Source organism: Cryptotermes secundus, unplaced genomic scaffold, assembly GCF_002891405.2.
Source record: "Cryptotermes secundus unplaced genomic scaffold, Csec_1.0 scaffold194, whole genome shotgun sequence".
In the NCBI taxonomy this organism is placed as follows: domain Eukaryota; kingdom Metazoa; phylum Arthropoda; class Insecta; order Blattodea; family Kalotermitidae; genus Cryptotermes; species Cryptotermes secundus.
In genome coordinates, this window is record NW_019738957.1 from 888,992 (window position 1) to 906,795 (window position 17,804).

The window sequence follows — 17,804 nt, forward strand, 5'->3', positions numbered from 1 at the left end:
TGATCAATCAACTACAGCAAAGCATCAAAACAAATATGAAAATGGAAAATAGAAATGATTCAAGCAGCAGGCAATAATTTGATGTTGGTAATTTCTAATACAGATGTTTCTATCTCACATATTCCTGGAGAACATGACGATAAAGTATATTTCAGAAGAAAAAAGCAATAATAAAAAAAAAGTCATAAGGAATTTCAAAAACACATCATAAAGGAAGTTGTTCAGTTTTTTTGACCTGTAATCATAGCTAAATGCCATCTGCTTTGTTCAGGAGCGCTTTTTGTAACTAGACCATTTACAGTACCTTACATTTTTATTAATATGGTACTCATATATTTCCTTCAATTCTGGTTTCTTTTTCATAAATCCAGTGCAGGGGGAAGCCTGGTCTTCCCCTCCTTAGTAATTACGGTCTAAGTGTTATGCATTTTATGTTACAATATTTAATGTACATCTGTTTTCCACAGGGACTGATGGGGTGCAATGGTATCTTTTTTTAATAACGGAAATGACGTTTATAATACATGGTGTGATCAAATAATTTCCAGACTGCATTCTTTCTCTGTAATAAGTATGTTAACCCTACATCCCATACTGTCCTCTCTAGAGTAGTTCCCATGTGACTCGATGGCAGTGAGTCCAGCAAGTGTGCCCCTGTTGGGTTTTCAGAAGTCAAGTGCTCTTGAACTTGGCAAGTGCAATCTGCTTGAATCATGATGTCATCAAATCTCTTATTCCTTAATCCCAACTTGATCTCGGTGAAAGCAAAAAGCCATATGGAAACTGTGAGACTATTTGAAGTTCTATCTGCAGGTCCTGACATACCATTGCATGACTGTGCCTTTCGTGTCAGCACGCAAAGCGTAAATTTTTTGGCAATCTGTTCCATATTCTCAGCTTGTATCAAAATGCTTTAGCATGAGTCAAATAGATCTCAACTTCATTAGCCAAGTAACAAATAGATATGTTTATTATCATTATCAAATTCTTTCATTTTCACCACATTTTTTTTTTATTTTGCCCATGGATGGACATCCTGAATACTCAGTATTGTTAACTGATACCACTGCACTTAGAACTGGAAAATCCAATCACATGCTTCAATTCTGCATATTATTGGTTTAAAAGCAAAATTAATGTCATGTAGGTTTCTACAGCAATTCTAATTTGAAGCAGAATTTGATTCACAAATCTACCACTTTCCAATAAAATGTAAAGTGCAGAAGGAACAGCATACAACTTCATTTTACAAGGTCTTATTTCTGAGTGATACAATCAACAATTTTTAAATGAATCATAAAAAACTCAGCAGATCTGTACCTACCTCCACCTACCAGAGAAGTTGCAGCCAGTCCAGCAACTAAGTGATCATGCCATTTGTTGTTTAAAAGTGTATTCATTGAGTGACAAATACATCTACTTAAATCCCAACTATATAAATTCCATACACATTAAGTTTTTTTTTTAATTCAAACAATAAATGTAATCAAAAGATAATTTATTAAATCGTATACATGTTTCAATTCTTTATAGTTAAGTGATGTCTTATATCTTTTACCTTCAAGCCATGCTGAAGTTGTGGGGAAAGAGCTGTACCACACGTAACATGTCATTCTATCAGATCTTAAATGTTATTAATAAATATCAACACATTTATTTAATCATGCATTTGTATTTATGACTCAGCATGTGGGTTAACTTGTTGCAGCATCTCATCCAGTAATTGCATTACTTCAGTCATACACCCTTAGTCTGACTGGTTTCCCAGCCATTTGGTTGTTTCTGCTAAATTGAAAACACAGTGTCCATATCCTGGTTCATTTGTCTCATTTAAGTAAAGTGGTGAGACCAAATGGTAGATCTGGCCATGTATAGGGAAAGAGTATGGGACACTGGCTGGAGGAGATTTAATCTCTGCACCTTACTTAAGCACAGGGACAACTTTACCTTTATCCACAGATGCAAACTCCATTGCAAAGATGCACTCTCGTGTAAGTTCTCTGCAGTTACGTGCTTTGCATATATGCCCTGTAAACAGTTCTTGTAATACAGCTATCAGGTTGCACTTCCGTCAGCATTTTATATATATAGTATAACTGGGCTTTGTCTTTTCTTCAGCACAGACTGTATATATGAATTAAACAGTATCTTTTTTTTTTTTTTTTTTTTTTTTTTTAGTGGGGTAGGACTAAGTCCCTTGTACTGTGGCCACTTCTAACCTATTGTACCAGCCCCAGATGACACGTGAGGGTGATNGAGCAATATTTAAAGTCAGTTCTTACTTAATAGAAAATACTCTGTCTCCATTACAAACACCAATCAGTTAGTGTTGTTTATGGAAACAAACACTTTATTTTAAGAATTATATGTGTAAACTGGCTGGGATGCTAAGCTGACCACTTGCCTCTATCTAATGCCAAGGTCAAGAATGGCAGAATTATATTATAATATAATATTATCAGTTGCAGTCTAGGAAATATCCGCAGCTATGTGACGGCTCAGTAATCAGATTTTGGCAGAAACAGACTGGTATGAAACAGGAACAACTGTAGAAGCAGGCGATTCCTTTCTGGTCAGTGCTTAAGTTACAGGCATGGGTAAGAGGAAGATACAAGGATACAATGAGGAATATACGTGAAGCCAGTATAGTAGCAGAGGAATTTCTTTACTTTACTTACTTACTATATAGTTTAAAACATTACAAAGATATTTAGGCCACAAAAAAAAAAAACACACATTTCCTACAACTGTTCACTTTTTAGCTTATAATGTAGGGCATAAATGGTGACCACCAATAACTGCAATTTCAGAGAGAGATTACCGTTCATCAGCCTAGTAATCCACGAGTAAAACAATTTCAGTGACCAGAGTAGCTCAGCTACTCAAAATATTCCCCAGATTTTATGGAATATTAAGTTCATTACCATGCTAACAACAGATTGCCAGTGGATCCTAGAGGCAGATGAATTCAGTTTACACTATCTCACTCATTTTCCAATGGGAAAATATATAAATATATAATAAATAAATCATGACTCTCAGGCTGGAAGTTGCAAAACCCTTGAATGAATGAGATTCTAAAGTCTGCTTCGCTTTCTCACATTCAAGATTTTGTACACTGCTACAGTAAATTGACATCATTCCAAATGTTTCATACTGCTGGATATTTACGATATAGTAATGGGGGTGGGGGGGGGTTCTCAAAATTTCTGGGTTTGAGCTACATCCCCATGAACCACAGCCTGCTACAAAATTACTTCTGAGAGAAGACAATCTGTCGATAAACCCTAATTAGTCTGCTGTATATAATGAAGCTTACTGGTTGCCATCTTGACTGAGGCATTAGCTCACAGATCAAGATGTACTTTTAGCAGAACTGACACTGCCATTGATGGTGGCATAATGGTCAATACCTTCAAACATAATGCCTGCATTCCACTAAAACAAATTCATACTTTCACCAGCTACTCTGTGTCTAAGGTGAAGGTGACGCATAGCTGCCTGCTAGGAACATTTGATTTTACAGGCACTGTTCCAGCATAAAGAGCCATTTCTGACATAAGAGTAAGCACTATGCCATGAAGACATATGGAGGACTGGAGGTACAGATCCACTTCCCTTGACTTCATCATTAGATGGAGGTGAGTGGTCAGCTACATGCCCCTTCCACTTTAACTCTGAGGAAAGAGCTCCAGTATTCATTGGATATGAGGCTGCGAGGCCCCCAGAATCAGTCTGGATACTGTGGAGAAGAGAAAGATCTTGCACCACCACAAATAGAACTCTGGCTGTCCAGCCTGCAGACCGTCACTACACCGACTAAGCCATCTTGACTCCTTGACATTAAAGTAACACTGAACTAAATCCTAATGACATCCAGAACATGCCTGTAAAGAATATATGCACTGGAAAATCACAACACAGAACGATACAGAATGTGTTATAAGAATGAGATAGGTAAGTTGCTCACAGATGCAGACTAACAGGAGGATGAAGATGACAAGCAGAGGTAGAGAATGGGTGAAAGTAAAGTACCAGGAGAAATAAGCATTTAATGTTAAAGAAAATGGATGAAGCAGACAGCAAACTCAGTGAGGACGAGGACCATGTATGGTTGACCTGAGAGAGAATATAAAAACATAAGATGTCTGGCGTGAGAAGTGGAAAACCAAGGCGACAAAAAGCTGCTAAGCTCTGAATGCCATGTATCACAACTACAGTAACCATCAGTCACTGAACTAACTCATAAACTCCATAGAGCTGAGTCCTTGAGAAGCCACCAGCTGCTCAGCTACTGAAGAATTTCCCCATATTTTATAAAACTTGAAGGTTCGTTACTATGTTCACAAGAACCCACCGCTGGTCCCCATCCTGAGCCAGATTAATCCAATCTGTACCACCCAATCCTATTTCTCTAAGGTTCATTTTAACACTATCCTTCCCCTTATATCTAGTTCCACCTAGTTGCCTCTTTCCTTCTAGCTTTACCATGTAAATCCTATGTCTTCAGTTTCCCTGCCATGCATTCTACATGCCATACCGAATCTCATCCTCCCTGACTTGATCATTATGTTGAATAAGGTGGAGAGTCCACTTTTGTAGTGTATTTCTTAGCCAGGAATTTGTGAACTCTTAATTCATCATACGCAATGCCATTGTCATGGTGGAGAATCCACTTGTCAGGCCAGAGTTCAGGTCTTTTCCTCCAAACAGATTCCCGTAACTTTGTCAGCGCTTCCAAATAACACTGCTGATTCACCATTTGTCCTTGTGAAATGAATTCATAGTGAACTATCCCTTTGTGACTGAAGAAACACACAAGCATGGTCTTGAACTGCATGCTTTCTTCAGCTGAGGTGAATTCTGTGTTTTCCACAGCATGCTCTGGTGTCTTGTTTCTGGTTCGTATTGAAAACACCATGTTTCATCACCGGTAATGACCCTATCAAACATCTCTGTATTGTGTAAAAAATCAGATGAAATGTGAAGCCGATGTTGTTTCTGGTCATCTGTCAAGATTCGAGGTACCATCTTTGAGGAAACTTTGCTCATTCCCAAATCCTCTGTAATAACTGGTCACACTGTTTCCCTATCAATATTCAATTCTTCTGTTATTAGTCTCACACCTAATTTTCAATCTGAGTGCACCAAGGTTTGTACTCTGTCCACATTTGCATCTGTCCTTTGCATTTTTGGCTGACCACTTCTTGGGTCATCTTGTATATCTTCTCGCCCTGTGCCATTCAAAAACACTTCATTTCTTCAAAGCATATTCACCATAAACCATTGTTAATAGGGCTAACATTTCACTAGCACTTTTACTGATCTGCACACAGAACTTGATCTTTATATGCTGCTCTAGAATCTTGTCACTCGTTTTTCTGCTAACAGTATACCACGGACACGTACTTCTTCCTCTGCTGCTTGGGAATGAACAACTCATTTGGTCTCTGGCTCCTGTATACGCAAGTTTGAATATGTCCAAACGTGCTTGGGTACATGCGTTTGCCTGATTCAACACCTCAGCGACACGCTGTGGCCATTCCAGGAATTAAATTGTCACACCTTGTAGTTTCATGGTTACCCTAAACTCAATGAGAATACTGTACAGCACTTTCTTCCTACCTGAATTAATCATAAGACTTGATTAAGGGCATAACATAGCTTATGTACAGTATAATTCTACTCCCATTTTTCTTCAGACTGTCTTAATGACAGTAAGATAAATTGTACCACTGCATGAGAAGCGTATTGCTTTACGGACTTCTTGACTGTAAGGAACCATGCCTATAGTAACTTCAACCTGTGGCAAACAAGAGGAGGTCAGTCATCTGTTGCTATCTGCTCAGAATATGTTCACAATTAGTCCTCAAACATTGTTAATTAGATATAAATTATTAAGAGTTTTGACGGAAGTTGATCTTTACGAGTATTTTGATATCTGTTAAAAATGAAAATTTTTAAAGAAAATGGGTAAAATTTTACTTCAGGGTATTTAATGCCTATAGATTTTGTCTTGATTTTCCTAATGAAGTCATGATTCCACAAAGACATTAATAAACACATTATTTATAGAAAGATGTGATTTTTATTTAGCCTTTATTTAAAACAGTACTATCATACACACCTGATGCAACAAAACCTGATGGTAGATATAAGTGTTTGTTTTCATGTTCTGTTTCAGTCATCAATAGTCAACTGTTTTTGAAGTGACACAAGTAGTTAAGTAAATCATGAGAGAAATATTACATAGCCAAAGCAGTATGTTCCAGCCAACAAACTGTGTTATGCTCAATTATTTAAGGGGTCTTTATATATTAAAAAATACAGTTTTCAGCCACAGCTAAAAAAACTAGAAATATTTATCCTTTAATGAATAACAAGTGTCCTTTTTCAATGAAAGAGCTATTTTGATTATTTTTGTTTACCCAAATTAACATTACAGTAATTTTCTCTTACAAAATTCTGATTCAGTAAATGCAAAGACTTCATTCAAGGCTTATTTCTGATGCCTCAGTTTTTAAACAAAAGAATATTACCTGAACCTGTCACTTCCTGAGTCAAACATGAATTTTCTGAAGTATAATGAATTCAGCGAACATGACTTTATATCCACCAAGGTTTGACTGATTTCAGCTTATTATTATACCATTCACTCCCTGTTCATCATTTATATCTATTACTGTCCTCTGCACTTCACATATCCTCAGTGTCAGAATCAGACTCATCCTCCATTGCTGCCTTGGCTGATTTTTCTGCCTCCTGGAACACTGACTGTGGCACACGCTCAAAGACTCCTTTTGTATCAGCTCCCACCCAGCTCAATTCCAACTCAAACTGTTTATCTTTCAGTTCATCATGAACCAGATAGATGCTGAAACAAAATACTGGATTTTCAATTTCTGCTTGAGAAGAGAACACATTTACTTTCATTCAGATAACTGAAACAATTTTGAGAGCCTCTGTGAAAAAAAAAAAAAGTCTGGGAGGGCATATTTTAAATTATGTATAATTTTGGTTAAACCAGCAGTAAAATATGGTAGTGAGACATACACATGGGATGACAGAGACAAAAGAAAATAAGCATAATAAATGAGAACTTCAAGACCATCACCTATACATATGCAGTTGGACAAAAATAAAATACTCTACTAAAATAGAAAATAAACTTCCAGCAGCTCATCCTGACAACAGTGCAGCCAATGGTGAATGTCCATAGCTGATGACATCCGAAAGGCCAAAGCATGTAGTAGATAACTTATTGTATAATGTATCTATCTATACAGAAGTTGTGCTGATGGAAGAAAATATTATTGGAAATACAACACAACATGATGCTATGATATGGTATTTACAGAATAAACTTATTCACAATAAGGCTGACAGCACAAAATTAAAGATAGCATAGAATTACAAACCTACAGGATTAATTTTTATTTAACATAATTCTGTGGTGTTTCTAAATGTGTCTCACATATTATTACAATTCATTACCATCAGCATTGATTCACTAATTCACAATATATGAAAGTTATATATATCATGTAAAATGAAAATCAGTACAGCAATAGTCAGTGTAATAAAATATATACCTACAGGCCAATGACTAAGAAGATGTTGGCCAGTAGAGGCATGAAACTGCTTTACTCATGAAGGCAGAAGGAAGAAATGAGTAATGAAACAATTTCAGTGTGTAAATACTGGTTCAACAGTTCATTATAGGACAGAATCACAACAGGCTGATAACATATACTGACAGAAGGCATAATGGAATGCTTAACCCATTCTTTAAAGTATTCAATTTATATAATATTGTACCTGTAATAACAGCAAACTTCCACATTCAATGTTACAAAAGAGGGGACGTTGGGAACAACGAAAATAATGGAAACAATTCATTTGCTTAAAAATTATAGTTCTGCATATTTTTTCAACATTATATCATATCTGAAAAATAAATAGGTAATCATTTTGTATAATAATGTGGCGTACAGACCTGTTGCTAAGCAATGACTCTGTAAACATTTGTTTCTAAGCAACACCTGCGAAGCAGACAATGGAACGACATCTGTTGCTTGGCAGCAGGTTCTTAATCAAGAATACATGGCGGCTGCTGCTGGGAAAAGGCTCAGTAAACATGTTCCCATGGCAATGGACACGAACACAACAGAAGAATGGTGTTTTTTATGTGGTCCATGCTAAGACATTATAAGCAGGGCAGTTAGTGAGGAATAAGTTCTGTCAGCCGTCACTTTGAGTTCTGCAAGGGAGGGTAAGAAGAAATGGCACTATAATTAAGATGACAGTTCAGTTATGGGATATTTGCCAGAAAGTAAAAACGTGAGAGCAGAAGCCGAAGAATCTCCATCATTAAGATCTACCAGGAAACAACTAGTGAAAAGAGACTGAGAAGACTTAGCATGTACTCCAGTGATTTGTGAAGTGTGTAGATCAGTGATAGCGCAGTAATTACTTGTACTTATAGAGTCGTGTGTATAAGTGGTCAATAAATCCATTCAGTCCATAACTTGTCTATAGTCACTAATATATGTGACAATATTATGTACTATTACATTTCACAATATGTTTCACATGCTCCACCCCTTACTTTTTGGGTTCTCTGCACTACCTATACAAATAATGGGGAAGCTGTAACTGTCCTGTCTTATCTGCTCAAACTACTTGGCAGATTTTGATGTAATATGGCAACAGTTACTTACATTCTAGCTGCTTCTTTCACTAGATCTTTACATGTCATGTCTGACAATTTCAGCTTTTCAATCTCTGTCTTTGCTGCCTGTTTGGCTTTCCCAACTGCACAACCATAATATCCCTGAACACAAAAGTAAATAAAACACTTGAAAACTGTAACACATAAATGGCATACAAGTACATGTGCAAGTAACTGAAAATGGGATCCATACAGCAATATTTCACAACCAGTGGTCCACATACTGAAAATAACGGTCCATGGTTTATTTTATTCAGTTTCAGTCTGAAAATATATGTATATAATTCTAAGATAATTATTAGGCTGTGCCATAGCTCAAGCAGTTAGTTGCTGGCTTCCCACCATGGCAGCCCGAGTTTGATCCCAGGTCTGGTCAAGTGGGATTTGTGGTGGACAAAGTGGTGCTGGGGCGGGATTTCTCCGAGTACTTCAGTTTCCCCTGCCAATCTTCATTCCACCAAATTCTCCATCATCATAATCACCAGGGGCAGGTACAATAGGCCAATCAGTGGCCTCCATGCCAAGTGGACCCTGCCGGACTCCAACCCCCACTAGCGAAAAATTAAGGTAATTACATGGTTGACATGTTTTGGCCAGAATTTCTGGCCATCATCAGGCAGTACTTATACGGGCCCTCTTAAACTTTTTCTGCTATTGCCCCTCCACTGGCCAATGTTTACAACTGAGTGAAGGTCATATTGTTGTTCACAATGCAGGTCTTTAGTTATATACTTAAACAACACTGTAAATTACATAAACTTTGTCTTAATTTCCCAAAGAGTATCTGTTATTCGCAGCACAAGCATATTTCAATTTTGCATCAGCTTTAAAATTGTTTTTATATGGTTACTTTGGCTGCAATTAAATTAAAATAGACATGATAACTTGGAACTACAAGTAGTTAAAATTAGACCAATACTGGTCAATTCTTATTCTTGTTGTTATTACAATTTTGTTATTTTTACTTTATTTTATTTAGATGTGTATTCCTGAGTCTTGTATAATGACTGTTTCCTTGATGAGCACAGTAGCACTAGGTTCTCTTAGGATACTCCTAGTTCTCTCAATACTATACAAGTATGCACCATGGACACATCAAGGTACAAACCACACAAAAAACGAAAATATGCATATGTGTGATGTACAAGTGAGAATGAAACTGAATGAAATATTTCACACACAATACGAAGCTAAAATACAATAGTCTATGGTTTAATTTATGCAGGTCCATATATTCTTGTTAGTATTTTTACCACAGATGTAAAAAATACTAGTGCCAAATGGTTTGATTATTATATTACCATCATATAAAAAGATAAAAGAGAATGTTGTGTGTGGGTTTGTCTGTTAAAACTCGTTAAGTCAAAAACCAAGGAACCCAGAAAGCTGCAACTTGGCATATGTATTTCAGGAAACCTAAAGCTGTGCACCCCAGGCATAGTATTTTTACTTTTACATCCCTTCTGTTTATGGGCTGCAATTAAAGTAATTTATATATAAAAGTGATACTTCTGTGCGGAATGCAAGGTACTGATGGCAATGAGTACATAATCAGGGGAACAAAATATGTATACACTGGATTATGGCAGGATGTGTTCTAATTTTTTAGGTAACTTACAAAATTATATATATATATATACACACACACACACACACACACATTCCAGAGCAGTGCAGGAATATAATTTAAAGTTTCAGTCTGAAGATTACAAAAATGATATATTGCAGTAGTTAAGACTAGAAATAAAAATATTATCAATACTTTTATAGAACCTGCAGCATTACAAAGACATCTTCTAAATGACTGAAGGCAAATACAAGTGGCTGTGTGTGTTTAGGGGCTGCAATTAAAAACATTTACATGTAAGAGATTATTTAATTTCCTATGCTGCACTCTGCTAGCAACAAGTATATAGAGTATGTGTACTATCCTCTGATGGTAGCAATGCAAACTATGAAAATCTCTGTAAGCTTAGGTCATCATGCCTGCAACCATTTTTAACTTGTATTCACTTGAAATTTAAACAGATGAAACTATATGAATACATTACAGATGTTTAAAAAAATAGTTAAATAAATTATTATATGGTTTCTTAGTATGGAACACTGAAGCAATGTTCATATGAGATCACTGTTTTAGTGTGCTGTGTTCAATTTCAAAACAGAGCCCACTAACTTAACCTGGGTAAGGCAGGTCCTTGCAGCTAGTAATAAATAAATGAGTCTGATGTCAGGACAACATCCTTTTATTTAAATTGCAAGTCTTTCATTACTTCTGGTTCTGCTGAAACATGTGATGGTGACTCTGGAAGATCTGAATTCCAAATGTTTTGTGTGTGTTATTATAATGCCCCTTTGATTTCAATTATGATTCTGTAAATGGATAGTTTAAGATATTTTACGATAATAAGAATTTTTATATTATAATTTTTTAATATACCATGTGAAACAGACAAGGTATCTATCAAGAAAGCAGTCTTCTGACATGTGGCGCCATGTAGATATTGTGTTACTGACGTTCCTCTAAAATGTCGGTTAACACAATATCTACACGGCACCACATCCCAAAAGACTGCTTTCTTCATAGTCACCGCCATGAAAACCTCAAATCTTACAAGGTATCTATCAGTCTTCCTGTTTCACTGACCCATGAATCTGAAACATTTGGCACTGCTACAACACAGCACACACATTCTGGTGCATTTGCTTCATTTTAGGGCACCTATTACATGGTGTCCTGTTTGATTGTTCAGTGAAAGTAATTTTGACCAGCACAATTTTAGCATTCTCTGGTTAAGAAACAAATTAGAGTTGGACAGCAGTATGAGTCACAAATACAATTCTGATTAAATCATCATTTTTATGGTCCACCTACTAACTAAAATAAAAGTGTTATAACTTACATAAGATACTCCTGAAGGGTCAATCATGTACATAACAGGTCCATCTGCCTCGTAGGCACCCAATATAACACTACAACCAAATGGACGTACAGCACTGTACAATGTATAAGCATGCATATACATGGACACGCGGTCATTCAAGAATCTCAGAGGAATGTTGGATCCATACTGTGCACGGTAATTCATGGCTTCTGTTCTAGCAGTCTCCACTATTTGTCTTGCATCTGAAATAAGTCCTGACACCGCCTGCAAACAGTAACAAAGCCTGGTTATTATATACAGATCACAAACCAAAAGTGACTTCTGTACTCTTCTACGGCATATTCCAGACACAAGGTCTGTGCAGCATCTCTTAACTTCCTGGAATATTCTTTCAAGTTGAGAAAGCACTTCTTTATTTTTTACAGTGTCATTTTAACCTGCTGCAGCACTTATTGCTTTCTGAAACACTGTTAACAAGTTCTTGTATATCTAAGAATGGAACATAAAATTTGCACCATGCAGTTCCAGTCATGCCAACTGAAGCATCAGCTGATGGAAAAATGAGGAGCGTAGCTGTTCAAAGAGAGTCATCAGCAAAAAATTATGCAGAATCATGATTATTGACATGAAATTAATTACACGTGATCAATATATACATACAAAGGTTAATTTAAACTCCTTGCTCCAAACACACAGTGAACTATGCTTTGTAGATATACATCTTCAACAAGAAATCAAAGCACATTAAATGTTATCACAAGTCACACATTTATAAATAGCACTGAACAGCAGAGGTATAACCAAAGGTACCACATCATAATGTGAAATTTCTGTGAAGAATGTATTTTAATACCACTGATTAAAGAGAAGACATTTACAATGTACACAACACACAACGCGTAAGACACATCCGACCAAAAGCATACACAACCTCAAGTTGACGATTCCCATCACCGGGACGAATCAACAAGAAGGAGCCAAATTTTATTTCAAATGTTTTAAGTTTTTAAATATTTTAACACTGACGGCTCAATTTCAGAGCATTCTTTGGATGGAATGCAAGAGGTGTACATGCATTCAACGTTACTAGAAAGTGTTGTGCTTTTACACTCCGACATCTCTAGCAGATCACGCAGCTTACATACTGTGTACAATACAACGCCAGTGGTTTCATGTGTTTGTAACGTGCCTCTGATGATGGTTCTTTTGAACCGAAACATGTAAGGCGAGTGAAATAAATAAGTGACCTAAGAACGTTGTTACACTCGACGGATTATTCATTGACAATTTGTCATTGACAATATTTTTATCATTTCCATTTCAGCTCCTGATTTTTAGGGGTCTACAGATATTTGTTGGTGTCTGCCCATGGCTAAATCCCTTTTAATAGATGAAGACCATGTAAACTCCATTACATTCCTAAAACTCCAGATTGACACATGATAAGGCACACATTTTGTTCACACTATCTAATATACTAACCATTCCGACATTTTTGTCAATATTGAATATTCTTTTATTAGCACCTGGTTCATACAGTTTTGAAGTTACTAATTTCTCCACTGCAAAAACGACTCCATCCTTCCCTCTGAGACCAATGACAGTCCTGCAAAATATTTAAACATAGATGTCCGTCAGCAGCAGGCAACAGACACGTAATGAGATAAAGGTATCACCCAACCTGAAAATACTTTAGTCCCTAATCTACATAATCTTAATACAGCAATCTGACACATTTCCATCATCTGTCCACATTAAACAGAAAGATGGGGCAGGATTTGAAGAGATTCTATTACGGTAAATTTGGTGCTAACTGCTGTCACAGTTGTTCAGTAATGAGCCTTTACTTTGATGTTATTCTGAGAAGTAATTCGCTGGATATGGGTGACACCTTATCTATGTTTTGTTCAGATTCTGTTACCCTTGCAATATTGTATTACATAATCAACTTAACCAAAGCTGTACAAGTAGCACACCTCAGCTAATGATAGAATATCATTTTCCACTCTGAGAGAAAAGAGTTAGGATAACAGAAACTGAACTGCATACAATTGTGGGCTTACCACTTTAGCTCTTCATGCACATAAATTGATTCTCTTACCCACTATTCTCCACAGCTTTATGTGCGTATTCCACCTGGAATACTCGACCGTCCGGTGAAAACTGTGATGCTGACAGATCGTACTAAAACAATATGATAATTTACATAAACTTTAAAACAGCTCTAACAACTCTTAATACATAACCTCAATGTCTCTCCATTATGAAGAGTCATCCTAATGGTATCACAAGACATAGAAAACGTTTTATTAATACTTACACCTGTACCAATGGAGCTCATTTTTATACTTTTCTCTCCTTTGTTTTACAATACGAAACTCTTGTTAATATAACGTAAATCGTTTCACAAATCACAATAATGAAATGCAGAATAACTTCCACATTTGTAGCAAAGACCGCAGGCACAGAGATTACAGGGTTGTCCAATTGTGTACAGTCATTACCTACTTTATTCTAAGCAACGATTATCGTTGGACTAGTAAATATAAATGTGCGAGTAACGAAGGTCATGTTGATAACTTGGGGAATATTCAAATGTGTTCAAAGTTCAATCTTGATAATAGTGGTCTGTCTTATGGGTTTTATATCAGAGGAATTAAAATACTGGATTGTACATAGAAGGATAAAGTCAAAATCAGGAATCTGTAGGAAAGGATCTGCATTCTCTACTTAACGAAATGTCGTTTATAAGCCACTTGGCACAAAGAACATGGACAAGCGTGAAGATGCCTTTCATTAAAACTAACCCTGGTGAGTTCTGTTTCCTTATTTCTTTACCTGTGATTTATTAAAAAAACTCAGTACCTCAGGCAGTAAAGCATGGATCAGGATATGCTATATAGCGTCGAATGGCAGCCGTAAAAATTAGAATATAGAAAACTAGTGCCGCTAGTAAAGACAACACCACGCGCTGCTAGAGTGTGCACACAAGCAAGGGGCATGTTACAGATAGAAGGCGTAGCAAAACAACGGGCTAACAAACAGAAAAACAAGCTGCAGAAACGAACCTTTTGGAATATCACATACCACCAAACAAGTGGACGACGCCCCTTATGAGGTGGAATAGGATTTTACGAAAAAATTAATAGAAATTTTAATTACTTATTTACGTTGTTTTAAGTGAACTTCAGCACGCGGTTTTAGCGCATAACAGAGCAGTGTAACAATTTGCACGCATTAAGACGCCTGAAAATGGCCATCTATGGCCGAAACATGTTGTGTTAAGTGTTGAATGAATGAATGTATGTTTGAGGGGTAGGCCTCCTTGGCCCTTGCACCGCAGCCTAAGGTGGTCTATTGTGCTTCCCCTTTTGTTTATCCCATCAGCAATCCTGCGCTTTGAAAGAAGCACAGGATTTTGTACATGGGGGCATCGAAATAGTCACGTGGTTCCATAAAGTATTGACCAGAGTGACATAATCTTAAATAAACTAAGGCCTCACATTCACACAGGATATGTGTGTGGCTGTTCCATTTTTTCTTGACATCTCTCACAAGTGGGACTGTCACTTAGTCCCAGTTTGAAGAGGCGTCCTTTAAGGAGACAGTGTCCTGTAAGTAGTCCCACCACCCATCATAGCTGGTTCCTGTTTAACTTCAACAGTTCCTTCGCTCTTTTAGCTAAGGGTCCTCGTATGATTCCCTTTGCTTGCCTGAGTCCAGTCAAGGATCCCCAGTATTTCTTGTGTTTCATGTTTCTCCAGTCCCTGATTGCCTGTCTGGCAACTCCTATAGAGATGCCACAAGCTGGTTCAGGTCCTTTGAATGGATGTTCAGCTCCAATCTTAGCTAATTGGTCTGCTGTTTCGTTTCCAGCAATACACTCATGCCCCGGCACCCATATCAGTTGTACCCTTTTATGTTTGGCCAGTTCCATGAGGGTTTGTTGGCAATCCCAGACCAATTTTGAGTTAATCTGGTGTTTGTCAAGCGTTTTAAGTGCAGCTTGGCTGTCAGATAGAATGTAGATGTTCCTATGTCTATAGTTCCTATCTAAATTCTCCATAATACATGCCTTAATGGCATATACTTCTGCCTGGAATACTGTCATGTACTGCCCAAGGCTGAAACTAAGTTTCCGCCTCATGCCATAGCAGTACACACCAGCTCCAGTGCCCATAATTATCTTGGAACCATCTGTATACCAGATCAGTCCCCCTTTTCTATGGGGCCGAAACCCGTCTTTCCATTCACTCCTGTCAATCTGACTGTGAAGGGTTTTTCATATACATGTCTCAGTATCATCTTGTCAGACCCCATTTGTAATATGGGTTCTTTTATCATGTCCTGAGTTATGTTTGCATGGCTGAAACCACCGGATCTAGGTTTCCATTGATTGCATTGCATTGGAGACGGTAGATTCCTGCCTTGGCCTCTGCCTCCAACTGTAGATGCAGTGGGGGAGTCCAAGGAGTGTCTCCAGTGCAGCTGTTGGAGATGTTTGAATTGCTCCTGTGATACCTAAGCAAGCCAACCTTTGTGATTTGCTCAGTTCTGCCTTGCTTGTCTTGAGTTTAATTCTGGGCCACCATACTGTGGCGCCATATGTAATTATTGGTCTTACAACCGCAGTGTATATGCAATGCACAACGTGTGGCTGCAGTCTCCAAGTTTTACCAAACATGGTTCTGCATGTCCAAAGAGCCTTGTAGGCTTTTTAATGACCTTGTCCAGCTGCTTTTTCCATGTCAGTCCCTTGTCTAATTCTAGACCAAGGTACTTGACATCGCTAGAGAGCTGGATCATCTTATTGAAGAGGGTCGGTTCCTTAAGGCCATTTATATTTCTCTTCCTAGTAAACGGTACAATTACCACCTTATTGGGATTGATGGAAAGACTTGTTCTTTCACACCACTGTTGGACCATGTACAGAGCTGTCTGAAGATGCTCTGATACCGTCGAAAGGAATTTTCTGTTTATGAGGATTGCTATGTCATCAGCATATCCTACTGTATAATACCCATCATCATTAAGTCCCCACAGGAGATTGTCAATGACCAGGCTCCACAGCAGAGGCGAAAGCACGCCCCCCCTGCGGACACCCCCTTGACGCGGATGCCCCCAGGGTCTCTCCTGATAGTGTGGCAGCTATGGTTCTGCTTTCCAGTATAGCACTGATCCACCTGCATATTGCAGGCTCTGTGCCATGTTTTCCAGCGGCCTGTTTGATTATATCAAATGAGGTTCTATCTAAAGCTCCCTCTATGTCATGGAATGCTCCTAAGGCAATATCCTTGTGTAACAAACACAGTCATCAAACGTACTACCACACTTACAACAAGCAAGTCTCAACAATGTATAATACAAGCACAGACCATTTATTAACTCTTAACATTTGAGCCCCCTGCATGCTCAACAAATTCGTCAATAGAGTAAAATGAATTCCTTTAAAAATAATCTCATAAAACAAACTTAAATTGATTTTTATCATTTTTTAAAACTGAAATATTTGATGGCAGAGTATTACGAGTATATTTGGACATTCTTAAAATGAAATTTTAAGAATTATATTGGATTTGAGGATTGTTGACTAAGAAGGTTATGATCTTCTGGGTTGTAATGCCATGTAGTTTGACAGGAGTCCACTGAAATAAATGTTGGTGGACTTCTACTGAACTATCAGATGTTAAAATCCAGAAGATCATAATCTATAAGCACTGCATTTAGAGTAAGAAGAAGTTAGACAATTTAATCTGTAATGATGATGATAATTATCTTGATTTAATGTTCAGGATCCTGACAGGTTATAATTTTATGTGACTGGCATATAAGCTAGTATCTTCCATGCTAATGTTGCAGATAAAAAACTCTTTACACCTGGCCCTTTGAGCTGCAGCCAGTCTGTTAAGGAGGCAATGCTTCGAGACTTGGGTTCAAGAGATGAGGAATTCTTAAATATAATCAAACTCATACGTCAGAAACTTGTGGATATTGGAGGTAAATATTAGTGGCTTGTTATGGTCCCTTTTGCATGAAAAAATTCTTTCAGTTAAATCTTTTGTCATATGCCCATGTCAGTGCCATGTTGGGCAGCATAATGACTAGGATCCTTTTTTGTTAAATAGAAATATATTTGCAACATGAATACCCATGAATGATAATGAAAATTTCCATATCAAGATATCGCC

The 17,804-nt window shown here is 37.3% G+C and overlaps 2 protein-coding genes across 2 annotated transcripts in view; one reads left to right on the top strand and one right to left on the bottom strand.

Moving 5' to 3' along the window:
• Positions 1 to 6,073: 6,073 nt before the first annotated feature.
• On the bottom strand, positions 6,074 to 14,102 carry LOC111871388 (proteasome subunit alpha type-3). The gene is made up of 6 exons (XM_023864469.2): positions 13,937 to 14,102; positions 13,718 to 13,800; positions 13,099 to 13,222; positions 11,635 to 11,880; positions 8,721 to 8,833; positions 6,074 to 6,874 (listed from the first exon to the last, which is right to left on the bottom strand). Exons 1-6 carry the CDS (start codon positions 13,955 to 13,957, stop codon positions 6,697 to 6,699), a joined length of 765 nt encoding a protein of 254 aa, XP_023720237.1. The 5' UTR covers positions 13,958 to 14,102; the 3' UTR covers positions 6,074 to 6,696.
• A 93-nt stretch (positions 14,103 to 14,195) lies between these two features.
• The window catches only part of LOC111871386 (2-aminoethylphosphonate--pyruvate transaminase), a 28,124-nt gene continuing 24,515 nt past the window's right edge, over positions 14,196 to 17,804 (top strand). Inside the window, exons 1-2 of the mRNA XM_023864467.2 lie at positions 14,196 to 14,427; positions 17,476 to 17,613. Of these exons, the coding sequence (XP_023720235.1) occupies positions 14,355 to 14,427; positions 17,476 to 17,613 (211 nt within the window). The 5' untranslated portion in view covers positions 14,196 to 14,354. The remainder of the gene's footprint in view (positions 14,428 to 17,475; positions 17,614 to 17,804) is intronic.

Excerpts from the sequence above, each read along its gene's own strand:
- LOC111871388 (XM_023864469.2), bottom strand. The coding sequence starts at position 13,957 with ATGAGCTCCATTGGTACAGGT. Across the intron at positions 13,223-13,717 it reads AAAGCTGTGGAGAATAGTGG|GACTGTCATTGGTCTCAGAG; the intron begins GTAAGAGAATCA and ends AATATTTTGCAG. Across the intron at positions 8,834-11,634 it reads ACCCTTCAGGAGTATCTTAT|GGATATTATGGTTGTGCAGT; the intron begins GTAAGTTATAAC and ends TTTTGTGTTCAG.